The sequence below is a fragment of the Photinus pyralis genome, unplaced genomic scaffold, assembly GCF_008802855.1.
Source record: "Photinus pyralis isolate 1611_PpyrPB1 unplaced genomic scaffold, Ppyr1.3 Ppyr1.4_LG9, whole genome shotgun sequence".
NCBI classification, from domain to species: Eukaryota; Metazoa; Arthropoda; class Insecta; order Coleoptera; family Lampyridae; genus Photinus; species Photinus pyralis.
This window is the reverse complement of record NW_022170878.1, coordinates 21,015,102-21,041,345: the sequence shown is the minus strand read 5'-3', so window position 1 is coordinate 21,041,345 and position 26,244 is coordinate 21,015,102. Positions and strand designations below refer to the sequence as shown.

General features: G+C 39.9%; 4 protein-coding genes across 6 annotated transcripts in view; 2 read left to right on the top strand and 2 right to left on the bottom strand.

The window, feature by feature from the left end:
- LOC116180415 (nephrin) overlaps positions 1-1,964 on the top strand; it is a 31,076-nt gene extending 29,112 nt beyond the window's left edge. For both annotated transcript variants that reach the window (XM_031500387.1, XM_031500385.1), the window contains exons 15-16: positions 46-262; positions 317-1,964. In XM_031500387.1, coding sequence (XP_031356247.1) covers positions 46-262; positions 317-663 — 564 coding nt within the window. In that variant the 3' untranslated portion in view covers positions 664-1,964. The remainder of the gene's footprint in view (positions 1-45; positions 263-316) is intronic.
- Positions 1,965-5,595: 3,631 nt separating this feature from the next.
- Positions 5,596-9,391, bottom strand: LOC116180416 (serine proteinase stubble-like). 2 transcript variants are annotated; one of them, XM_031500388.1, is made up of 5 exons: positions 9,275-9,391; positions 9,010-9,222; positions 8,787-8,967; positions 5,802-6,246; positions 5,596-5,757 (listed from the first exon to the last, which is right to left on the bottom strand). In XM_031500388.1, the coding sequence occupies exons 2-5, from the start codon at positions 9,071-9,073 to the stop codon at positions 5,596-5,598; spliced, it is 852 nt and encodes a 283-aa protein (XP_031356248.1). In that variant the 5' UTR covers positions 9,074-9,222; positions 9,275-9,391. The 2 variants fall into 2 exon arrangements, with proteins under 2 accessions (XP_031356248.1, XP_031356249.1); XM_031500389.1 differs by having other exon boundaries at positions 8,787-8,961.
- A 9,912-nt stretch (positions 9,392-19,303) lies between these two features.
- LOC116180069 (neurofilament medium polypeptide-like) lies at positions 19,304-22,759 on the bottom strand. The gene is made up of 2 exons (XM_031499899.1): positions 22,756-22,759; positions 19,304-19,773 (listed from the first exon to the last, which is right to left on the bottom strand). Exons 1-2 carry the CDS (start codon positions 22,757-22,759, stop codon positions 19,304-19,306), a joined length of 474 nt encoding a protein of 157 aa, XP_031355759.1.
- Positions 22,760-23,081: 322 nt separating this feature from the next.
- On the top strand, positions 23,082-24,626 carry LOC116180068 (pro-resilin-like). The gene is made up of 5 exons (XM_031499898.1): positions 23,082-23,093; positions 23,142-23,217; positions 23,264-24,183; positions 24,237-24,426; positions 24,502-24,626. Exons 1-5 carry the CDS (start codon positions 23,082-23,084, stop codon positions 24,624-24,626), a joined length of 1,323 nt encoding a protein of 440 aa, XP_031355758.1.
- Positions 24,627-26,244: the final 1,618 nt, after the last annotated feature.

Sequence of the window (26,244 nt, the reverse complement as noted above, 5' to 3'; positions counted from 1 at the left end):
TGATTGTGGCGTCGCCGAATGGCCGTTATTGTTTTCATTTTTAAGGATGAGGGCCGCAAGCAAGCCGCTAGCACCTACCTAATGGATGTACAGGACCAACCCTCCCCTTACACTGGTTTCACCAGGTTCGAAATGCAGTTGCAGCCGAACATGGTCCACAAAACCCACACGCTTCCGCATCCTCACCATCACCAACACATGCACGAGAGGCCGCGCGCTAGAGATGATCAAAGTCTGGCCTACCCACCGGGAAGCATGTCAGGTACGCACCACTAACCCCATACTAACCAAATCTGAGGGTGAGTTTCGTTTATAGCGAAATCATCGTACATCAGCGCGCCATCACCAGCGCCGCCTGCCGACGGTTCCTATTACAACATGTCGGATCGCTACCTTTCGTACCCTCCGCCTTTGGACTTCCAAAATCCGCCACCGATACCGATGCACCCTCACCTGACGCACACCCACACGCCGTCCCCGCCGCCCTTGCCGGCGAACGGCTCCCTCGTCCGCCACCAGCGCGTAGCCGTCCCGCCCGACGTTCTTCACAACACAAATCAAAACATGCAGATACTCCAAGCTCAAACGTTAAATCAAAAGAAGGAGCTGAGCAGTTTCGGTAACGGTTACGGTGTGAGCGAGCAGGAGGGACATCTTGTCTGAGACATGGAGGACATCCTCTACGTCTTATAAGTGTAGAAGTGCAAACATCGAACGTGATATTTTTCCTTTTTGTGTTTCATTAACGAATCAAAAATACTCGTTGTTATTGTGATTTAAACTTAGACAGATGCAATACGTACGGACGGACTGAATTAAAACAGTGCATCACTGTGAAATTATACAAGATTGAGACTATTTTAATATTTAAATAATGTTGACAGTTGTTAAATGTCGTTATATAGTTGTTAAGTTGTCGGGCCGCTTTACGAATTTGGCTCCCACCACTAAATTATTGAGGGTACATTTTAGAGAATATTTTTGTAATTTTTCCGTTTTTATTTTTATACTTTTGCAGATTGTTTAGTGCGAGTGAGCGATCGGATTTTCCACGAATTTGTGATCTTGTAGATATAATTTTCGCGCGTTCTTTGTTACTGTTACAGTTTTTTGTACCTAATTATAAGAACCTCCGATTACAAACTTAGGGACCTATTATTGTTTAAGTTCACTTAAGTTATTAATATGATTAATGTTTGTATATCTTACTAGTCCAAATGACAACCAAAGTTAATTTTCGCTGTATTTGCTTTCTTAGTTTCTTTTTTTGTATATAGGTTTCGTTTTCTTTATGTACATAAAGTGTATTTTAATTTTTTTTTTAAATAATAAATTTTGATTTATTTTTCTCATTTTTCTTTACCGCTCCATTTTCCAGAGTTTTAACGGAACAATAGGGTACTACGAGAATTTGAAAAAAAAGCCTCGCGCGTGCGGTAAACAATTTTCAAGTTGTAGCTAAGTGTAGATAAAGAAACAATCATCTTTAGATCCTTCTAGTTGTATTTGTCGAACAACCCGAGCTTATATACATTTAATGTTAAGTTAACGAAGATAAATAAATTAATGTACATATGTAACATAAATAATTATGAAACTCAAACCTTCCAGTTTTGCCAATGTAATAATAATAATAATTATTAGATGTGTAAAGTGCCTTTTAATTCATACAATCTGCCATTGTATTTAAAATAGTCTAGAGTTTATATAATTGATTTTGTTCTTAATTACGCTCCATTTTTCATAACCGTGATTATTATAATGTGTGTCAGATTTCCTAGATAATGCATTCATTCTATTTGTTAGGGGGGGAGGAGGGCGAACGAATTTCCTTTTGTTGTAAGAGTATGAATGCTGAATGTGCATTATTATTGGTTTATCCAGTCAATATAGCATGTATGTCAGTTCATCTCGTACTTGTATATTGTTAAGTCTTATGACAATTAAATGCTCACATACTTTAACGTTGTTTCATTGCGTAAGACTCCTGCTGCCTATGAGCTAATGCGATAATTATTTATGATAAGATGGTGATAAACAATGTTATTAAATTGTTCAAATTTCAAAATTTGGGCGTAGGTATAATTTTTGAATTTTCAAAATATTTTTATTGCAAAGATGTGGGCACAATCGGGATAGTGTCCGTCGGCGTAGTGTTCCTAGTTGGCGATATGGACCATCAAAAAATCCATTCGGCGAAGTGTCCTAGACCCTTAAGTGAATGGGTGCGACATTGCAATCCCGCAGCAAAATTTCGACCCCCCAAAATCTTAAATGTATTCTCGAACAAAACACGTCGTATATCCCGGAAAGAATGCGTCACAGTCGTCTTCGCTTCATATCGTTGGTGACTAATCTGTAATAGTGTCTCCATGTTCCTCTGGATTTCTAGAATATTCACTACAATATTTCTGTACAGCCACTTTTACTGCTAAAGTCTTTATAAACAATCGACGAGTTAAACATGTTGTCTATAGGAATAACGGCACCTACGTTTAAAACAGTTGCAAAATAAGACAGATTTGCGCACTCTTAGCTGTTTAACAAAGTTAATAACATATATACAAGTTAGTGCGTAATTATTGCATGAACCGCAACACCAAAAAAGTACGAAATGACCTGTACATATCTTCACTTCTCCGTTACGCGTTTTATTAATGAATTTTAAACAACTTCTTGCCCGTGGTAAGCTTGGTTGATTAATTTGACAATCCCGCGGGATCCGGCTCCATTTCCGTACGGGATTAATCCCGCAAAATTGCTGCGGGTCCCAAGCGATCCCGGTATAGCATTCCCTTATTCCCTAGATGTGACCAAAGAAGAAGAAAATGAAGTATTTCTGTCTGTATCTGTACAATATAGGACTTTGGGATTTATTTTAGATAATTCACATAAATCATTAGGGATTAGGAAGTATAGGGGCTATCCTTAATCTTTAATTGTACGAACTACCAACAACCAACCCTCAACAAACGATTGCAATGCAGATAATTCTAAAATTCAAAGGTGGCGTGGCTAACTATACCCCCAATTTGTTGAATTTTGAATAATTTAATAACGATCAACCAACAAACGTAAAAATGTACCTAACTAAACAACACCATCAAACGGGCAACAAACGATTGATAAAAATAATTGAAAAATTTAAAAAGTGGGGCTAATTATATGCGTAAATTCTTGAAATTTGAATAATTAAACAAACAATAAAGAAACAATCGATTGCAATAAAAATATTTTGAAAATTCAAAAAGTGGGGGGTTAACTATACGCCCAAATTTGTGAATTTTCAATAATTCAGTAACGATCAACCAACAACTGTAAAAATATAGCTAACAAACGCCAACAAACGATTGCAATGAAAATGTGGGGGGGGGGGGTAACTTCACGCCGGTGACGTACTTGGGAAGGGAATTGCAGAATTTTTTGTGCCCAGAACAAGAGAGGGATAGGTAATAAATTAAGTAAACAAATAAATGAAATTAAACAAATATAGAATATATTACGGGAAAACCTTTTATAGACAAAAAACCTGGCACAACTCACACCAATACACGAAATAAATCAACTATACAACAAAATGCAAAAGAGAATTACACAAAGGAAATGTCTCAAAATCTACAAAAAACATCTGCTATCGAGTAAAATGCGGTTAAATCAACAAGAACGAAACACAAGAGACATCATAAACCAAGTAAAAAACACGATAAATGAGATCAAGTACAAAACACACGTACGGTTCAATTGACACAATTCGCAAACAACTCTTAAAATGGTAAATTGCATGTAGTTAAATAAAAACATCAAAATAGAGGGCAGAGCTGAGTCGAGCGTTCTAAAAAACCGCTCGATCGACGAACGACGAGCGCTCTAATTTTCTCAAAATTGCTCGCGAGCATCGAGTCGTTTTGCAAAGCGAAACCACTTGCGAGTTCCGAACGGAATAAGAGCGAGCGAGCGAAAAAAGCGCTTGTGATCGGAAAAAAAACGCTCATGAGCGGAATAACCGCTCGCGGGCAGAAAAAAAGCGCTCGAACGCCGAGCACTTTAAGTAAACGCTCGAGTATCAAGCACCAAGAGGCCGCTTCGAAAAGTGCTCCGCTCGCAAGCGCTTTTTCGAGCGAAACGCTCGCGAGCAGTACCCAGCTCCGATAGAGGAGCTCTATTCCTACAGCCTCGGCTACCATAATTTAACACAAAACGTACATGCGAGAACGCCAGGTAGTGAGTATTCGTCTTAAAGTCTATTATTGCACATTGAGGTTAATTAGAGGACCTCCTTCTAGTATTGCAAAGATGCCAAGAGTTGCGATCCGAGCAGGCAACAGATACAGCGAAGAATGGCCCTGTATGAGCTACTTGCTCTACGGAAACAGTTAAACCACTCGTATAGAGAAACATTAGATTAGAGAACCCCGTCACACTAACAGACCAGATGCTCGGTAGTTTCATCTAACTCGCCACAGAATCTGCACGTGGGCTCTTTCACAGACCCAATGCCATGCAGATGATAGCTGATGACCATCCAGGGCCCCGTAAGGATCTTAATAATCTGGCTTCTATTCAGTTTTTGTAGCTTTGCCAAGGGACCCTGTTAAAAAGACCCTGGACTTTCGTTGCTTTTTGCCACTGAGCCCGGAATTGACTGCTTACTCAGAATCTAATGGAAAATGATTTTTCCTCTGTAAATCTGCGACCAACAATGTGTGGTGTGATCTATGCTGCAACCATATGAAAGTTTTTTTTTCGATTTTGGGGTGGTTCAAGAATTTCTGCAACAATTCTATAAAACGGCTTAGAACTTTTTAAAGGAATACCAATGGAGCTCTAAAGGATACCCACAGGTGTAACGGTAGCTTCACAATTTGTACCTAATTTTTCTTCGAATTCTATAGAGATAGGTTTGATAAGTTGATGTTTTTTTTTAATTTCCAGGGTTAGAGCAGGTTAGGTATTATATATCATAAAAAATTACGGGGTGTCGAAATTTAGAGGGCCAATAAATTATTGGATTGTAAGAATAAATATGTAAGCATTTAGTGAAATGCAAAGTTGCCCCTTTTCCATGTTTGAATTTCTGTAGAGCATTGTTTTCTTAATGTTTTCCGGATGTCTGGTGACGAGATGTCGGGACTTTGGATCATAATATTCAGTTATCTTAATTAGGGAATGAAGCAAACGAATCAAAATTAAAGATGTCCGATTTTGTTAATAAGAAGCCATTTTGTAAGCGTTCATTAATTAGTAAGAAATTACGTGAGGACGACGGGTCATTCCGGATCATTGATAAAGTAGTGAGCTGCGGAGGTATTATGCGTAGTATTTCGAGTAAAAGTTTAATTTTAAGATTAAGGATCATGAACATCATGGTCAAGAGCTCATTTTTATGTATGGTTAGCTACCTGATCGTGTCGATGCTTATTGTATTCTGTTTGTGCAAACCAGATAAGGTGAAACTTACACTTGCATTTCGTCAAATCTTTACTCAATCCCCTATCTCTAACCATAAATAAATTAATAATAAATATGACTAGAACAAATGTTGAGGTAGGTACCTACACCATCATATCACAGATCTTCACCTCCAGAGATGGATAATCATTTCTTAACCACCGACTCGATCCATGGGATAAAGTCGGAGACGCGCGTGTATAATCCTGGTAAAAGAGGTCTTGCGCATCCAATACCGGTAGATACTACACCGACGACCATTTGCTCCCCGGAGTTAGTAGTCACCATTAGTGGACCCCCGCTATCGGCCTACAAAAAACTTGATAACCGCGTAATATTTTCAAATCACTCACCCAACAGGAGTCAATTCCTCCCTGTTCGTAGCCGGCGCATATTTGCGTGTCATGGATTTTGGTCTTTTTGCCCTGTGACTTGTACCACGCACGACACGTTTCCATTTTGAGTATGTTCACCGTCGCCTTTTGCAGCGTGTCCGCTCTACCACCCAACTGGTTGTTCTCATTCGTCCATCCCCAGCCTGCGACGGTCGCCAAAACGTCGTCCAGTTGCTTACCGCCAGTTGTTTCGGGTAAACAAGCGGGAAGAACACGGTCTGACCATTCCAGCTCCTTTTCCAGTTCCAAGATGGCTAAGTCATTCTTTACCTTATTGCAGATGTATTCTGGGTGTAGGATTGCCGAATGTACCGACCGTTCGTACTTGTAAGGCGATGGAAGGACCAAGTCGTGCTGGGCTACAGTCACTCTAATTTGGTTTGTCGGTATGGGAGACGATCCGCTGCAAATGGAGTTTTGGATTAATTGTTTATTTTGGCCTCCTCATTTAGTTGAACAGAGTATGCTGCTATTAAAGAACGTATGGTGGTGCGAGTGTGCCAGAATTGCAAACACAAACCGGGCACGCGAAGGATCTATGAATTTGGAAAATTTCAACCCCGTTAGACCATCTAGAAGAACTCAATGATCTACTAGATATAGCGTATCTAGGTCTAGAAGTAAATGATCTAAAGTTTACAGGGAGGGCTCGAAGATGAACTCGGCTGAACGACTGCGTGCTCCGGGACCGAGAAAACCTTCTATATTGAACTTTAAGAAAAAAAAGCTGCTCAACAAGCAAACAGGTGGGAAGGGCAATGTCAAGCCAGTCCCTGCAACGGGGGGTCCTTTAGAGTTTTTTGGGTTTTTATAAAATTGGCAATCAATAATTTTATGAGTCCTTGGTTTCCGTATGCATCATGACCAATTAATGGCGTAGAGAAGAACTAGCGACAGTCGGTCGGGCGTTAGCTAGCGATAATACAATATTAATAGGTTTTACGTACTCAATATCGCTAAGTCAAGATGATGCGGAATGAGACCATGGAGAGGGGGGCTCAATTTGCAAACGGCTGTTGGTGCGCGTAATTCGTTGGTCTAAACGAATTCAATTCAATAATAATTAACGATTTTCCTAATTAGCGCCAGTTGTGAGTGGTTTTTCCAAATTGGAAAAAGTAGGGATGCTCATGGGAGGAAGAAATTAAAAGGTATTTTGCGACTATATATCGTCGCGTTCGTTTGGTTCTCGAGAGATTTTACGCGAGTAGTTTGAATAAGAGTAAAGTTCGCAAGCGCACTTTTGGGTGCAATTAATACGTTTCAAATTAACTCGGTCATTGGATTACGCCATATCGACATTCCTTTGGATTTCACAGCAATGGACCCACCTCCCTCTATGACTCAGAGGTTAACGTTGGCTATTTTTGGTTCCATTCTACGAACCCTACATCGAGGGGGATCCAGTTTTCTAAGGTTGAACTGCTCAAAGGGTAGATTTAGATGCCATATGAGTAAGGTAAATTGTATTTTTGTATTTGTATTCAATACGGACCGCGTTCTTAAAAAAATTTGATGAGTAGAATCTCGAAGTTTAAACAACTAGAAACATTCTTAACAAACGCGAGCCAAACATTTTGTATAGAAACGTTTAAAAGGACTTTTCCATTGCAAGTCCAATAATCAGTAATAAAAAATTTGAATAGTGGGAGTTTCATGATTTTTAGATTGGAGTGGCCCCCCCTGAAATGTAATCCCTGTTATACACCAACCAAAAAGCTCATCTCAGTGGAGACGTGTAAGATCGCTACGCCGGAGGGTTAAAAGACTAAAAAGCCAAGATTTTTATCGATGCGGCTGTTACAAGCTTCCGGATGACGTTTATCCATCAAAACCAGGAAGTTGTGCTTGGCAGGGCGTACTGAGACCTGGACCCTCAAGGAAATCGATCAGGTCCAGGAGGGAATGGTTGTACCCCTCTTCATTGGGCGTCAGCACTGATCCGGAGGGGCTTTGGATATCACCTGGTTCGGCAAGGCTACATTAGAGTGGATGAGCGCGTACAGTGATAGGGTCACTTCCGGAAGGGGCTTGGTTTCGGATCCTCGAGCCGTCCCATAAAAAAACCGGAACAGATACTTAAGCGCGTGGTTATCCCAAACCCGGCGTTACCACTGGAGTAGAGTTAGTAGTTCACTGGAAAGGGCACCAGTTAGGTGAACGGATGGACCAGACTTGCTGGGCTACGCTGGAGGAGGTCTATGAGCATCACCAGGGTCATCTCCAAAGCCATAGGGAACCCGAAAACGGGTGAAGATGACAAGTAAGTAGGCAAGAGCGAGTAAACGAAAATGGGTTGTCCTAGGGCTGTCTGTGGGAAGGAGCAGGAACGAGCTAGTGTACGGATCCTCATACCTCGCATTTGCCGATCCGCACCTGACCCCCCAGTGCCACCCCGTGAGGTATATAACCGTCAAGGCACAAGGATTGGGTTCTCAGGGATTCTTCAATAGTTTTGATATCCTAAGGGAAAAGAGTAATACTAGGGGGTGTACAATAAACCATAAGGCCGCGGTCTGAGTAGGATCTGGTAAGAGACGACTCCTTTTGAGAATAATAACAAAGATTATACAGTACAGGTTTGATTTTGAAAAACTAGAGCACCTAATACATCTGGATCTGAAGAAGCACTAGCTGGTCTAAAGGATTTAGAGGTTTAAAATGATCTAGAAAAATCAGTACGGTCCTAAACGGTACGGGACACAGAAAAAAGACTACCTACCTAGAGATACCGGACACCTAGAAGATCCAGAACGGATCTGGAAAAAGCCTAGAACACCTGGAAAATCGCTAGGGTCCTGAAGATCTCTAGAGGATCTTCTCAAGATCTAAATTTAAAAGAGTTTAAGACCTCCAATTTTAACTATCAGAACTCCTTCGAAGATGCAAGAAGAACTAAGGAATTCCATGGTGGGCTTCCAGAACTTCTGCCAAGGGACTTACCTGCACAAACAATGCCCGGCGGTCAGCACATGGGTCTTGGTTATCAGTGATCCTCCACAGAAATGCCCACCTCTTCGCGTCAGCGAGACGAGCCAAGGGAACTCGCCCTCTGTGGCATTCTCACCCCCGACCACCTTCGCGGCGCGGCCCAACTTGCGTCTACCACACGGTACGTCTGCGACTAAAGGCTGATTAGTAAAGAAATGAGGTGACCCACACTTACAATTATTCATCGCCCAAAATCCGGCTACAAACGTGGATATAACCAGTAAGAGAGCAATTTCCATTTTGACGCGTTCAAAAATCAGTACAATATCGTAATTGGGCGTAATTAGCTTATATACGTTTTTTTAAAATTAGCCCCACTCCACCAACTGCCCATTGATATTGAAGTTTCATTTTAAGGTCGCCATTGTTTCCATTCCGATAACAATATCTGCATAATTGATCGATAGTCAATGCTAAGGACGTCGCCCTAGATTACCTACCTAATTAGCACTTATACTCTACCACTTAATCGTCTCTCTCAATCGAAATTTGGAACGCGTCGCGTGGAAACTTGGATCGTCGTTTGCACGTGAATTCCCATTAATTTTCGTATTTGGTTCACCCAAAATTGCATTGTTAATTGCGACGACCTTCGCTTTGTTTAAACAGATTAGTTCGACCTCGTCGAAACAATACCTTCCATGCGGTGCCCTAGACCCCAAAACGTGGACGCTGACTCATAATGATCGCCTTCAATAATTGAAAAGTGTAGGGAGATAGGTAATTTAAATTGACTTCAGAAAGGTCCAGACTGCTCGGGAGGAAAGGGCCAGGAGCACAAGGGGAAATAGCAGGTGCGTGGGATCTAATTCTGTAGGATTCTTTGCTATTGGTCCTCCACTTAAAAATCTACTAGTCTTGAAGAATTCCAAAGATCCTTAAAGGTTTAAAGGTTCACAAGGATTATTAAAAACCTCGGCTCTTAGAAGTCTTAGAAGTTTATCAATGCTCCTAAAGCTTACAAAATACTCGGAGAAGCTTCTGAACAACATATGGAAACTCAAGTCCACAGAAAACTCTTTAAAACTGTTTGTGACTCCGGAATTCTTAAATTTAAAATCCCAATATAACTTCTATAGACTTCTGGATAGTTTTGTAGACTTTCAAGATTTATAAATAGGTATGTGGTGTCCTTTCGATAACAGCTCCTTCCATAGCGGTTGGAATGCAGCTTGGTTTTCATGGGACGGTGTCACTGCCAGTATTCGCTCACTGGAGCACGATACAACCAAAGAAAACACGAACCATATTTCTTTTCATTATTTTCCTTGTAGGCCAATCTGAAAAGATCACTACACAAAAAATATAACGTTTTAGTGTATCCACAGTAGTTTGAATACTGATATGGTCTGACTGACGCCAAGTGAGATAACGATATTTGCTTAAATCTGGTCGTGTGTGCCAAATAAAGACAAAGTAAGTGTATAAATGAGGTCGCACTATTTAGGTAGATTGGTAATTTCGGTGTATCTACTTTTACAAGGACAATTTGTCATGCATAAAGAGGTAGCACTACGAACGCTGAGTAAAAGTAGAGCGGGGTGGGAGTTAGGTGAATTACAATTGTGGTGGAGGGGGGGGGGACACGTTGCAACCGACTCCACTCAAAAAATACATAGAAAAAGAAAGAAAGACAATACCTTACCAGTATTTAAAAACATATAAGAGCATTTAACGGGCGATCAAAAATGAGTTGCTGTCGAGTCGCCTTTGGAAGTTCAAGTTAAATACGATTTTCCATGTAAACAAAAGTTCCAAGGTGACTCGACAGCAACTCATTTTTGATCGCACAGTAGGAGTCTTTGAGTTTAGGAGTATTTGTGAGTCATTGTATCTTCCTCTCCGTTAGTTTGCAATGGTCACTACAACCCTTTAGTGTCCATTATAGCCTCTAACAAGTGTTTTTTATGCCTTAATGGCCTGTTTACTTAACTCTGTGCTTTATGACTCTTTAATAGGTTAGTGTCGAAGAGTTTTTATAAACGGTATCTACTACACGAGGTGAATCCAATCAGCCCGTTCATATAGATCGATAACATTAAGAAATATTTTTAAATTAATACGGTTAAATAAATATTTTCTTAAAGGGCACCAATCATTATTTTTATACAAATAAAAAAAAAAGTACAGCACCATATTATATGTAGTATTCTCTGGAAACGATTTTAAGGCTTTCAGAAACTTGCTCAACGAAATGCCTTCTTTGCTTAGGTTCGGTTGGACCGTGCCTTTGCGAAATACTGGCGTACAAAAAAATAAAACGGTAAATTTTCCGTGTTACATGACGGAATCTCGACGTGAGCTCTTTAACGGTCTCAAACCGAATGCTCTAATTCTGTACTTTCTGAACTAAACCCTACCATTATTTTTTAGCCTCAAAATGACGATAATTAGTTAACGCGGCCATCTTTAACCATAAACGAGACGGATTCGTTCAGCCCCAATCAAAAACGCTCGAATCCCACGGCTGGTTAGTGTTGCAAGTTTGATGCTTGCAATGGACTCGTATGGGCTATTCTGAGCACGTGAACCCCTTTAAAATTGTATTATCGCCCGCTAACGCCAGACAGACTGTCACCAGTAACTTCCCTAAGCCAACACTAGTCACGATGCACACGGAAACCAGAGCCCCTTAAAATTACAAATCGCCAATTCTATTAAGAATCTACTTAAAACCATAAAAAATGTTTGCAGAATCTAATCGTGTATACCTTCCAATGCCGGAGAGGAAAATTGTCAAGGGCCATTAATTTTACAAAGCCTCCTAGCATGGGGGTCTGCCTGGCAATTGTAGCAATCATCCGGCGACGATATTATTCCAGTCACCAATATTTTTTCGACAATAATCTCATTACCGTATGGTTGTGATCGTCTTCACAATTAGATGTAACATTTTGATTTTCTCATGTATAATTTGTCTGAGGGTCACTGTAATTTTTAATTATGTCTTATTTGATTCGTGGTGAATTATTATCATTTTGTTTCCTTTTTCCTTAAAAACACTTTTGGTTGGCCTCACATTAAGCGTAGTTGTTTTGTGACTATTAACTGGATTTTGTGTAATTCTCGAGTTATGTTGGATCGAGTTTCTCTCATTTTGGAGGATATAAAGTTGGATTTGTTGAATACGTAACTAGCCGCCATTTGCATAGCCACCTGTCACTTTATGCGGTTTTTGTAGAATATTCGGTTTATTTGGACTTTAAACCTAGTTTTAAACCTTTGCCGTATTATTGTCATTGATTTTTAAATAACCCCCTTATTAATTGGAGGTGGGTTAAATTTGGTGTTCGAAGGGAACAAATGTAATTCTTTTCAGGGTTCTAGCATTAGTTTTGGATTAATTACATGTTTACCGAACCACATGCCATGACAATGATATCATCGCTACCCTTCGAAGTTATTCGTCAAGACGACATGTACTTTCATAGATAATTGGAGTTGGAGGGGAAAGAAGTGAGTCGCCATGAAATATTAGTCGCCGGTGATAAACAACGATAGCAAATGTGCCGTAAACTTTCCGAGAAATTTGACGTGTTTGTTCGAGAACATTCTGAAGCGCTCTTGAACACTTGAGAACATTCTAGAAAGAATGTTGTTTGCTGTATAAGCAATTCGAATTGTGTTTCGAGTTTAGTTCCAACATCGACGCGCTTGAGTTATGTTATAAATTGTAAGTGATAAATAATTATTACTGTTATAAATTAACTAATTTTAAGACTGTTATATATATCGCTATAGGGTGTCATATCTTTTCATATCACTATTTTCCATTACATAATTAAAGTGAAATATAGGTATGTAAAATGAAATCTAGTAGTTGACCATGATGCAAAAGTATGCACGCCGCTGACCACACATTTAAAATACGAATATTGCCAACAAACTTTTTAAAATTGTTGATACCAGCGGCGGCAGTCGGCGGAATGGTACGGAAACCTCGAGTGCCACCAAGAGGTCACCCTGACAAAAAATGTGAAAATGGAACTAGGATTTTCTAATCGAGCGGCGTACTCGGGTGATACGCTCAAAAATTAAAACTTAGAAATTAAAACACTAATCGTTACTTAATTTTAATCCGTGCGATTAGTTAACCAGGCTAGACCTGAGTTCTGACAAGAAACACCGACCATAATAATAATAATAATATCTAATAATAATAATAATAATAATAATAAAGGTCTTTATTGTCTTTTCCTGTCGCGCAAGATGTAACAGATACATAAAATAGATTAAACAAACAAAACAGCAATTAAAGACAATCTTGAAGCGCAGTACAAAATATTTTTGTTCTTTCACTGAACCTCAGTTAAAAAAGTAGGCATAATATCATCAAAAAAATAGATATAAATTGATATTCCAGGCAAAAATTCGCACGTATATGGCCAAGTACAAGTAAAACAACCTTTACCTTGAATAAAGTTAGACCTTGACGCCATGAATTGAGCTCAGTTCACGCATCCAAACCTGAAATCAATTAAAGAGAAACACCTCCAAAGCCGCAGGGCTCGGTCAATACAATTAGTTGATTAATGCCTGAAGGGCCTCGCTCTACTCGTATTCTGCTTCTGTACCAGGTACGGTATTTAATAAGAGGAAAAGGGCTAATTGTAGATGAAGCAGCAATTGTCGATGGCAATTACAGCCGAAAGTAAAGAAGGTACACCCTAAATAGCGAAATGCAACATGGCGCCATGGCGGTACTTACGATAAAAAAGGAAGAACGCAAATGTACCTATGTAAGGACTCTTGAAGCTAGTTACACACCATTAGAAACTTCTCTTGCAAAAGCAGTTTGCAACGGACTAAAGGTCCTAAAAGTTCAGAAAGGCCTTACAATTTTGAAAAAGTAATTCATGTTCGCAAAAGGCTAATAATAATTTTGGAGATATACGCCTAGAAGAATATAAGAATTTGTAAGAATCATTAAAGAGTCGGTTCAAAGCTAAGCCTTTAAAAACTAATAAATGGTTTTAAAGGCTCTAATGCATTCTATTAAAGGTTCTGAAATCATCTATTGATCTTTAAAGACTCTCAAAACCCTTAAAGATTTGTGGATGACTTTGAAGATTTGTTATTAAAAATTCTGAGCTTCAATCAAAGGTTAGCAATTATTTTTTTTTCTGCGTATTTAAATTCTATAGTGCTGTACTCAGAAGTCGTCGGCTCCAGAAAGTCGTAGATAATAAGAGTAAGTAGGGTTTTAGTTGCAAGGACAGCTGTCCACACTGTAAAATTGCAACTGAGCAAAAAAAATTTAATATCTAGGAAGCAAAGGAACAGTTTTTTGTGCACTTCAGGGGGGGGGGGGGTGATTCTTCATTGTTTCTAAGAAAAAATGGTCACGTAATCACTAGACGCCATCTTGAAGAAGGCGTTAATTAATTAAAAATTGGTAGGCGTTATTCTGGAGTAGTTGTGCAGGCATTCGTTAGTGGGCCACGGAACTGTAGGTCGCAATTTAGTTTAAAGACAGTTGATTCGGGTATGACATACGAAATCCAGCAGTATGTAGTCCGAAAGTAAAAACCTTTCATTGAAAAATGTTTTTTTTTTGCTACAAAGGAATGCATTTCCTTTATTTAGGTAAAATTAAAACTTTAAAAAATTATTGAGTAAAATTTTGATTTGAATGTTATTAAAGATGGTCATCTCTATGCAAATTTGAGCTGTTGATATTGCATAATGTTAAATGAACTCGTTATAGTTTCTTGTTTAAACTACGTCATGATGAAGGGTCACCCTGTATGTGCCTAATTTCAATTATTTGTAACGTCAAATTTGGTTACTAATTTGAGATTGAATACCATCCTGATCATATCATATGAATTTGCAGTCATTATTGATTTTATTTATAATTATTTATTTCACGATGTGTAATTTTGTTTAAATAATCGCGCAGTATTTTATATCTACATTTGGAAGGATTAGGACATTTGGAAATGATGCTTTGTTAGAGTTGTCTCATTTAAATCCGGTTGTACTATAACAAATTTATTATCGCTGCGTAAGCTAATTCGTTTCAAGATAAGCAGATTTTGCGGATAAGAAAACACAGGTGTTCACTTTCGAAGACGCAAAATCAAGTAGAGGGGAGGCAGAAACTGAGAGTTACGTCTTTCCGCAAATCAATTCCACTTCTCACCTTTACCACGTGCGTCTTTTAACTTAATACGATCTCTTGATAAAAATAACGTTTAACGCCTTTTATATGTACAAATTTCGTAAATTAGCGATAGATCCGCGCCATTCTTGGTCAGAGAAGTCCGAGGGCGATGTGACACTTGAGGGTAACTTGAGCTCAATTTTGCGAGGCTCGTAAGAAGAAGTTTGAGAGGAAGAAAAAGGGAGTGTTAGGAGAACTTGGTAAGGATCTGGTAGAAACTTATGGGAAGCTTAAGAGGAATTTTAGGGAAACCTGCGAAGATCGACTTAGGAAATTGAGAAAAGCCTTTGGGTGAATTAGAGAAGAATTTTAGAAGAACTTGAAGGGAAAGAATTCGGGCATTTGAGAACCTGTAGATACCTCCATCCATGGCTGGGATACTATTTTCCAAAGGCAAGTTGTATTGTGCGACATAGGTCGTTTCGCAAGGGCAGAAAGCAAATAAATTGTAGGTATTTCATCTAAAACAAATCCGGAATGTAAACTCCCACGCACAATAAATTCTTTGCCCTCGAGCTCGTTGCGAAAGCACTCCATATCTGTAAATCTAAGATTGGTACGCGGCACTCAGCTTCCGCGTACAAGACAGATTGAAATCGACGAGGAAATTACGCGAACAGTACATCAATAATTGAAAATTATCTCCGATAAATCCTCGCCAAAAAGGGCGAAACTCATAATTTCCTCCATAAGCGAATGCAAATCTTCGCTAGGAATAAAGTCATTAAATTTTAATGCGAGGACGTCGAGATGATGATGAGACCCGTTCTGCTTTATTTAAGTGAGAGCGTTCCCGATGAACGTAGAAGATCCATATTTCACGAAGTTTTAGACCTAGTTTTACCACCGTACGTCGCGGTTACGTAACTCACACGCTGCAGCCTCGGATCATCCTCTACATCCGCGAAAGAGAATGAATTGTCGACACTCGTCTTCTAAGCCGTAATAGGCAATATCGGCTTGTTTCAATTAATCTGTATCGGATGAGCATTTCTTCCAATTACTGGAAATAGACGTAAATAAGTTCGCCCATATTTGCCGCTGTTCTATTTTTGAAGAACAATTTATTGATCTTCTGTTGCAGTTTTGGCATATTGAGTTTAAGGTTAAGGTGAGATTTACGAAATTAAGTACTTATTACGGAAGATGCGTGTTCACGAGAAATAAAGTCCTCAATGAAAAGAAATCCCAAATTCACTCTGTACTTAATCGAAAAAAAACTAATTTATTGTTTCAGTTGTTAAACTTTTTAAACTCCCGATCCCGTTATCAATTCCTAAATAACCGAACTAGGTGGCCACCCCCAATACCAATACCCCTCTACCCACAATTTTCTTAAAATCAGCATTTATGGACTCAACTACAAGGTACTCACTGCCTAAAAATTAGCATAACACCTCTGGGTAGATTTAAATGATTATAATATGAACAAATTTAAACATGAAGGTACCATTTCTACTATTTAAAAAGATAATTTAATTTTTTGCCCGTAAAGGCACGGTAATAGATTCAACACAGACACAAAAAATATGGAATTTTTCAGTTTTGCGGACATCGAAATTCCCTGCGCATTCGGCTCGATTTTGCGAGCGTATTTGTTACTGGTTGTTAACGTGGAGAACTCAATTAACGGAAAATTTAGTACGTGGGGCAGGAACTCAATTAACTGTGAACAAAAAAGTGAGTTCTGCGGCTAAATTACGTCATACTTGATAAAAACACACAGAAAACACGATCAAAATACTACTACCCTGTTGTATCTTGGCGGTCGGTTGATTTTATGTTACTTTTTAAGCGCACAACGCGGGGTAGGCTCTGGGTGCATGTGCACGCCGAATTATTTTTTTCTTGTCGTGCCACCAACTTTGCGCCTTGGTGAGTCGAAGTTGAGTGCGTCCCTTTCCATGGTCGCACCCCCCCCCCTTCTTTTCAAGAAAACGTCCCAAAATGGCCGCTAATCTCTTTGTTCTTTACTTAATTAACCCATGCCTTGCAACGGTTAGCCAGAAGCTTTTGTTATCAAAAACGCAGCGACTTAAACGACCTCAACACTAGCAGACTTCAATCGACCATTTTGGTCACGTACGACTCGCTCAGTTTGTCTTTATAACGCGACAGACTAGCGGTACTAACTTTTCTTATGTAATTATTCGGCCAATGCCGTATCTGGAAGCCATTGACCCAAAAATCATACAGCGAAAGAAGTTTGAGGTAAGAAACCTACCAACCAACCTGTACATCATCTAATACTGGTTATGCACGCCCCCCCACTCTTGACATGACACCTTTGCCTTCTCCCCTGCTCCCGCCCCCGGCTTGGTGCACGTGGATAGGGGGATACATTGGCGTCCTTAAAGCTATACAAACAATCGAATCTATTGAATTCGCAAAACTGATGGGAATTAAGTTAATTTGTTACTATTATTATTGCAAGAACTGGTGACGTATTGAATAGTTCAGAATAAAAGCATGAGTTGCATATAATATAAGTTAAGCGATCCGCGTGAATAGGAAACTGTAGAGGAAAAGAGAGAGAGAGAGAGATGGCATATTGCAAACCAAATCGAAAAGAAAGGAAATATAGTAAACCGGATAGGCGGCACATAGCCATTAGTCAATTTCAATAGAGAAGTGAGAATACTTACCGGAAGAGGGACCAAGAAGAGCTCCTTGTTCTGGTAACGGTATATCAAGCAGTCGTTGGTTGAAAATAAGAACTCTGGTCATTACGGCTGCTTGAGCTCAGAAAGACTCCCTTCTGCCTTATCCGTAATAGACAAAAACACAAAAAATTAAAGGAATAGTGAATAGCGCGGCACGTGAGTATTGCAATAGCAATTTCTAACGTTTGACACGCTGGTACTCATATACTAAAACCGTCATTAATGCTGGTCTGAAGGGATTAGTTTCGATTTTAATTAGAAACGGCCCTCTGTAATTTGCACTTACAGTCATAAGAGGTGACATGGCAGCCTTCAGTGTGACTAGTCGTTTTTCGCGCTCAAGGGTCATATACACACGGTGAGCGCTGAGCTCTCCTGGACCTCTGAACACTCTGATTGGCGATTGGGGATGAATGCGTCTATGGAAATGACATCCGATGGAACTCATACCTATTTGAGATAGGCTTGCGCCCCGCGCACGTGTATTATTTAGGATACACAACCTGCCTCTGTCCTCTGACTAGGACCCTCCGCCAAAAATCAACCACCGTCGATCTATGCCTCTCACTGCCTGTTTTTTTCGAATAGGTTTTTTAATTAAATTAGTATGGGGAAGGTTTTGGGTTTTGTGTTTAATTTAACGACTTTATTCCACACAACCCCATTTCAATTTTCATCACACCATGTAATGACGTTAATTGCGATAATTATTTATGCGACTCAAGTAACTTATTCGACGTCAGGAAACAAAATAGATTTCCCAACTGAGCTAGTGTGCAAATGTCGATTTTGGCAGAATTCGCAATAACAATAGTAAGAAGGACAAACACGTATGTGTAGCAATATATTTAACATGTACTGAATCGTGCAGAAACGTTTGAACGGTAACGCTTCCTGTTTTGATTTATATCATAAAATTCCCTTTCTCGCTTAGCAATTATTTCGACAAAATTGCAGAAATTTAAATGGAATCGTGACCGCCTCCGAGAGTTTCAATCGAACATTGCAATAAAACGGCGCCTTCTGTTTAAAAAAACAGTTCAATCGGACGAAATCTGCAATGATAAGATTTAAGATAAACAAGTCATTCAGAGAAGCGCACGAAGAAGATCGTGATTAACGTTTATAAATTATATACGGCAAACGGTGTTAACACCATTAGCAATAAAATATGTCTTCTTACGCGGACAAATTGGTGTTAATGGCGATAATGCATTCTTTTGTATTATAAAATATTACGTAACTCATTGTTATAATTTCTCTTCTTTCTGTGTGTTACAAAGGAGTCTGTTGGTCTAAGATGAATTGTGGTGTGATTCGGATGCACATTTTCTCAAGCCTATAGAATTGGAAGTTTTTGTTGACAAATTTAGCTGACTAGCCCACAATTTTCTATGGTTTCTATCTTTCTATGGTTTATGTGGTTTCTATAGTTTCTATTGTTTCTATGGTTTTTGTGGTTTCTGTTTGTATGGTTGCTGTGGTTTCAGTGGTTTCTCTGGTTACTATGGTTTCTGTGGTTTCTGTGATTTCTCTGGTTTCTATGGTTTGAATGGTTGTTGTGGTTTCTGTGCTTTCTATGGTTTGTGTGGTTGCTGTGGTTTCTCTGGTTTCTATGATTGCTGTGGTTTTTGTGGTTTCTATGGTTTCTGTGGTTTGTGTGGTTTGTGTGGTTTCTGTGGTTTGTGTGGTTTCTGTGGTTTCTGTGGTTTGTGTGGTTTGTGTGGTTTCTGTGGTTTCTGTGGTTTGTGTGGTTTGTGTGGTTTCTGTGGTTTCTGTGGTTTCTGGGGTTTCTGTGGTTTCTGTGGTTTCTGTGGTTTCTGTGGTTTCTGTGGTTTCTCTGGTTTCTGTGGTTTCTGTGGTTTCTGTGGTTTCTGTGGTTTCTGTGGTTTCTGTGGTTTCTGTGGTTTCTGTGGTTTCTGTATGGTTTCTATGGTTTCTATGGTTTCTATGGTTTCTATGGTTTCTATGGTTTCTATGGTTTCTATGGTTGCTGTGGTTGCTTTGGTTTCTATAGTTTCTATCTTTTGTATGGTTTCTATGGTTGCTATGGTTTCTATGGTTTCTATGGTTTCTATGGTTGCTGTGATTTCTGTGGTTTCTCTGGTTTCTATGGTTTAGCTTACATTACATTTTAGAGGCGAGAGTCGTTTTTTTTATGGTTTACTTTCTTTAAGCCTTCTTCCGCCATTTTGGATTCTACAAAATCGGACATATTAGCAGCGCTTTTTTTCGATGGACCATTAATAACTTTTTCTCATTCGATCTGCGACCATTTTCCGTTCCCCCTACCGCAGCAGGGAGAGTTTACCGTTAGTTTAATTTCGGCAGTAACTTCCTTTCCCAGAGGTCAAAACCTGACAATGCTTGCAATTTTTTTAATTGTGTATACCAAAATGCATTTTCCGATCGAACTGCGGAAAAAGTCCTTATTCTGTATTTTTGAAATGTTTAATTATGAGCAGTATCTAGAACTTTTCATCGTTAACCACGTGATCGATACTCGCCAATATCTCGCAACATGATTAAATTACAAGGTTATAGGTATTTGCACGGTCATTTGATTTTTGCAAGGTTAACTAGTTTGAAAATTTTTTGTTATTGATATTTACAAGGTCATTTCATTTTGCAAGGTTCATTTGTCTTTCGAATGCCTTTGAAGAATCACGTAGCACGGACCTTCTAATTCCTGTTAGTATTCTACCGTCTGCAGACGCATTAATATTAACATTATCCTACAGTTTGTAACGTTCCTTTCTTAACAACTTAAAATGACAAATTTATATTCCGTTCTTACGCCATCTATGTATTTCCTCTGCAAACCCCGTTTAGTTTAGATGCAAGTTACTTCTGTCGTAGAGTTGGTATTACAATAGTTCTTTATTTTTCCCCTAGAGGCCATCCGAGTGTACCTTTTCTGTAATTTGCTACTACTACAACTATTCCCTATAAAAAAAAAACAGATTCGATCATTACTTGTAAAGTAGATACATATCTTTTCTTCGACGTGCCTATTTAAAAGGGACTGTATGACATTTTGGTAAAGTTCTTCTCTTGTGATTTGCTTTAGACGCTTCACTGACGTTTTTTTGCGGATATATTTTAAGTTCTAAAGCCGTTTACAGTTTGTACCTAGAATTGCGTGTTAACTTTAACCTTGAATAATGATGTTTAGGTCTTTACTTCTAGCTATTAATTTCTTCTTTATTATCTACCTAATTATTGCCATCTACATCGACATCCTTTGTGGAAACCTACGCAGAATTTTGGATTTTCCATTATTGCACAAGAATGCCAACTAATCACGTGACGCAGTACCCCTTATCTATGTTACTTGCATTGTTTTTGTCACTCCGTGTTTGCTCTATACCTCATCGATTTATACGGACGATTCGTTGTCGATAAAAAAAACGTAAATTGAATTATTTGTTCTTATTGAGTACTGTAAGAACGATGTTTATGGTGGATCTTAAAAGTAACATGTGAATGCAACCCCTATTGATAAATGTGGCAAGCTAACTGGTCAATTACGCGCGATTCTGCACAGATGAGTGCAAGGGATCGTGTTAAGGCAGTTGCCAGTTTTATTTTATTTTATTTTTGCCTTTATTTTCGAGTGGGCGGGGTTACAGCCAAGGCTGCTCTACCAACCCAACCCACTATACATTTTCAAATATCCATGCCCCGACCTGGATTCGAGTCCATTCATTCCCGAACCCGAATTTGAACCGTGGACCCTGAGTAACGCAGTCCAGCTTTCAATTTATTGCGCTACACGACCGTGGATGCTCATTCAATAAGGACATCGAATGCAGTGTAACGAAAGACCCAGGTTTAGTGATCACTCTGTACGAACAATGTCGCTCCAAAAGTATTTAGGTGTTGAAGGTAACTGATTTAATTTCGAGAGTTGTGCTTCAGCCGCCGCTACCGTAAATAAATCTGCAGTTAATCCGCAGTTTGCAACCGTTCCCGTAGGAATATTTAAATTGTTTTTTACAACCACCGAAAGCTGTCTTACCAGGGCAGAAGGGAGAGAATCAATCTCATTACCTTTTAAGCTTGTGAATTACCCATTAATTGATTATAGTTTTCTAATGGTACCTTACCTATACGAAAATCCAGCATTACAAAACCGAAAAGGTCGTGCAGTTTACAGAAATGTCCATGTGATAAAAGATTCCACCTAAAATTCCAAGGAACAGAAGGGCATTCGTGGACTGCCGAATTTGGAGATTTCATTCCGACTATTTGGATACGAGTATAATTAATTGCATCAATTACAATCCGATTCAGTCGAGATTACATTCGTTAGGTGTACTCTAAAAAAACTTGTATTTTGACACCGGTCCCGTATTTTTAAGACATCAGGGAAGGGCGTAATTAAATCACTTGCAAATCAATCAAATTATGTATGGTACCTAAAGAAAGGATGGGGTTAGCTGTTACTACTTTTTGTAGTAAAACATCGGTAGCTTCCACAGGATAGTCGAGAAACAACCAGATTGGCAGATGGGGAGGAGGGAGAGTTTATTAACATCTTCATACAAATTCCCCACTGTGTCAACTGTATTTGTAAATTCTTGACAAAAAGGATTAGGATTGGAAGAAACTTGACAACCAGATAATCGACACGTTAGGTAGGTCTCAAATTTCTTGTGTTACAATTAATTTAATGCGAGGGAGTACAGACAGGCGGATGAACAGAGAAAGTAGCTGCAATTTAGTTGGAAATGCACTAAAAAGTATAGATCTATCCTCCATAGATCATTCGTCTTAACATTTAACGTAGAATCAAAAAATCGAATAAAATATAGGGTGTCCCAATTAGGGTTTTTAAGTTGGGGGGGTTCTTTGGCTGATGCTCTCATACTTTTCGGACACACTAATTTCTTGACATACGACATGAGCAACATTACGAACTGCTCTGTCATGTGCAGAATTAAATTCGCTCTAAGAGATTTGAAAAAAAAATCGTCCTTGCTCCCATTACCCGCACATTAATTCAATCGGAAGACTGAAGAATCCATTTTGCCAATTTCCCAATGCAGATTATCTAACGAAGTAGCGTTGCACGATCGAAATTCCTTACCCATGTCGTTGTCGATTCGAATTATTACATCAACCCTTGAGCGTACGTCGAAGAGGAAGAGGAAAAAAACGCGCGCTTTAAATGAGCTAACGAAATAAATAAAGCATCTCCGTACGTGTGAAAGGTGAGCGATTTATTTTACTGGGACAATACTCGATCGTACTTGTAGAAAATGAAGAAAGGATGCGCGCGACAAATGCAGAAAAGTTGCACCGTATGTGGCAGTAGCGTGTAACTTGAATCACGATTAAAGAAGTATATAAAGGGGTACGCTTTTGGAAGATCATCATTCGATTCATCTCAGTGCTTTGCTTCGATCAGTAAACATGCCGCATAAGGTGAGTTCTCTCGTGGAAACCAGCGCATCAGTGCCTTTTTTCCCGCAGATTTCGTTGGTGGTTTTGTGTATTTTGGGGGCCATTTTAGCGGAACCACCAGTCGAACCCTACCCACCGGCACGGGGTAAGTATCTTTGTGTTGCAGGAACGAAATTTAAACTAAGAATCAGGTCAAACGCCGGGGGCCACCTACGGTCCCCCCGGGTTCGAGCCTGGCTCGCCGATTGGTTCTGGTAACGGTCACGGGGTTGATAGCGACCAAAGGCCGGGATCCAGTTACCTGCCACCGGGCCAGGGAAGACCCGGGTCATCGTATGGTGCACCTTCGAGTGGTAATGGATTTGGTGGTGGACGACCGGGACAAGGCGGCGGTAATGGACACGGCACAGGTGGTCGCCCTAGCTCGACGTACGGAGCACCTGGGCAAGGAAATGGCAACGGGCATGGTTCAGGTGGTCGCCCCAGTTCAAATTACGGAGCTCCTGGACAAGGGAATGGTAACGGACACGGCCCCAGCTCAACTTACGGAGCTCCTGGACAAGGTAATGGTAACGGACACGGCCCCAGCTCAACTTACGGAGCTCCTGGACAAGGTAATGGTAACGGACACGGCCCCAGCTCAACTTACGGAGCTCCTGGACAAGGTAATGGTAACGGACACGGTCCCAGCTCAACTTATGGAGCTCCTGGACAAGGAAGTGGTAATGGACACGGTTCAGGCGGTCGCCCCAGCGGTGCCTCAGGCAATGGGTTTGGAGGTGGAAGACCCAGCTCAACTTACGGAGCTCCGGGTCAAGGAAACGGCAATGGTCACGGATCTGGAGGCCGCCCCAGCTCCACCTATGGTGCGCCAGGTCGGGGTAACGGCAACGGGCACAGTTCCAATGGACGCCATGGCTCAGCGTTCGGAGCACCAGGTCAAGGTAACGGACGGCCGAGTTCGTCATACGGAGCACCAGGACAAGATACCGGTTTCGGCGGCGGAGCACAAGGACAAGGATATCCCTCAAACCAAGGCCAAGGGTACCTACCGCCACAAAGCGGACACGGCGCCGGAAACGGTTACGGAAGCAATGCTGAGGAGTCATCGGTACATTTTCTCTAGCCCTCGTTTCTGACCATTAATGAAATCTTCCCTCGCAGGAGCCGGCAAAGTACGAATTCGAATACCAGGTGAACGACGAACAGTTTGGCACGCAGTTCAGCCACCAAGAGCAACGCGACGGCGACGTAGCAACAGGCGAGTACGATGTACTTCTTCCTGACGGTAGAAAACAGATTGTGCAGTACCAAGCAGATACTGAAGGATATAAACCAAAGATTAGTTACGAAGGTAGACGCTTTGGTTCCGTTCACGTCTCTTGGACGCGCGCAAAAGGCGCGTACGCACTAACCTCGTGTGTTTCAGGCGATGCGAGTAGCGGCGGCGGTTACCCGAGCGGCGGTCCTAGCGGGAGGCAGGGGGGTTACCCAAGCGGAGGCTCGGATGGTTACCCGAGCAGCGGGCCAAGCGGTGGATCCGGTCCATACTAACTGCGGCGAATTCCGACTGCTCACCCGATTGGTCCTAATCTCACTAAGTAATTTAGGCATCTGCGAAGATTATTTATACGCTTAGGCTTTGTGGTAGATTTGTATATACATTGTAGATAGGCTGATTGCTAAGAACTAGTTATTTATTTTACCAATAGAATGAATAAAGAAATACTTTGAGAAATGACTTCTATCAAGATTTCCTGAATTCACTCCTCTTTGGTGCACCGTTTTCGCACAAACAATGTTCGGCAACTGCATTCTTCCCAAAACTGCAGAGTTTACTAGAGGCTGTAAGTGGTTTTAAGAACCTCAACAGGAATTTTAGAAACTTGAGGAAGTTTCTAAAATTCGGTTCCCTTACGAACCTCGGAAATTCCAATAAATTCAAGAACACTAAGGAAGCCAACAAATTTAGAAACATGAAGAGTTTGAGGGATTTTGAGTGAGATCTTAAAGCACTGTTTTAGTAACTTCTCAAAATCTGAGGGATGAACTCCAACAGCGACTCCATAGAGACCATACGATGGTAGTTGGGAGATCCCCCATATTGAGCAAACAGACGGGATGGATTGAAATTAACCTCTGGAAGCCAAGGTTATATCACCGGACACAACTGTGGCAATATAATTGTATCCATTGCCAGAGCTGGGCAGTATTCGATTTTGTAAATACTTTTTAGTATTCAAATCCTTTAAAGTATTCAAATACTTTGTAATTAAATACTTTTATGGAAGCAGTATTTGTATTTGTAACTCAAATACTTTCACAAATATTTAGTATTGGAATACTTCGCATAATCGACTACACCAAAATTTCTCGGGAAAACACTTTTTCTTATTAATTTTAGGCCGTAGAATCCAAAACAATTCGTACTTTTTCGATTAGACTTCTCAGTCAAGTTATAGACTAGAAAGAATTTCGAAAGAAAATTCAAAGGGCTGTAACCTTTGAACTAGTAGCCCAATCTTGGAACTGTTTGAAAATATGGATTCTACAGGCCCCATTCTATAAGAAAAATTTTTTTCCGGGTCGATCTGAGACAATTTTTTTGAGGGCCTCAAAAAAAGGCAGTGTTACCTTCCTTTTATCCCAAAAATCGACTGCACCAAAATTTCTCGAGAATAATAATAATAATAATAATAATGTTTATTGTTCTACAGATACAAAGTATCCAATAACAGAACAAAATTAAAGTTTGTTACGTTTGCGCAAGCGGCACTATAGACAAAAAGATAATATGCAAGATACAATAAAAATAAGAGTAAACCTATTACAATGTAATTAAGTAACTAAATTAAACCATGACATTACATAAAAGAAAACAAATACATAAAAGAAAACAAATTTAAACAAATTTCAAAATTTCAGATAGAGGAGAAAAATTAATGTCTGCATGTCTACAGTATATGTTGAAATTACGCGACATTATGAAGGAGAGGGAGAAAACACTTTTCCTTATTAATTTTGGGGCGTAGAATCCAAAACAAATCGTACTCATTGGATTAGACTTCTCAATCAAAAGTTATAGACTAGAAACCAATTTCGAAAGAAAATTCAAAGGGCTGTAACTTTTGAACTAGTAGCCCAATCTGGGAACTGTTTGAAATTATGGATT

What these genes read in the sequence shown, in the direction of transcription:
- LOC116180068 (XM_031499898.1), top strand. An exon ending in GCAATGCTGAGGAGTCATCG is followed by an intron (nt 24,184 to 24,236) that starts GTACATTTTCTC and finishes CTTCCCTCGCAG; the next exon opens with GAGCCGGCAAAGTACGAATT. An exon ending in ACCAAAGATTAGTTACGAAG is followed by an intron (nt 24,427 to 24,501) that starts GTAGACGCTTTG and finishes CGTGTGTTTCAG; the next exon opens with GCGATGCGAGTAGCGGCGGC.
- LOC116180416 (XM_031500388.1), bottom strand. Translation starts at nt 9,073, where the DNA reads ATGGAAATTGCTCTCTTACTGGTTATATCCACGTTTGTAGCCGGATTT. An exon ending in ATTTTGGGCGATGAATAATT is followed by an intron (nt 8,968 to 9,009) that starts GTAAGTGTGGGT and finishes ATCAGCCTTTAG; the next exon opens with TCGCAGACGTACCGTGTGGT. An exon ending in GCCGGGCATTGTTTGTGCAG is followed by an intron (nt 6,247 to 8,786) that starts GTAAGTCCCTTG and finishes CTCCATTTGCAG; the next exon opens with CGGATCGTCTCCCATACCGA.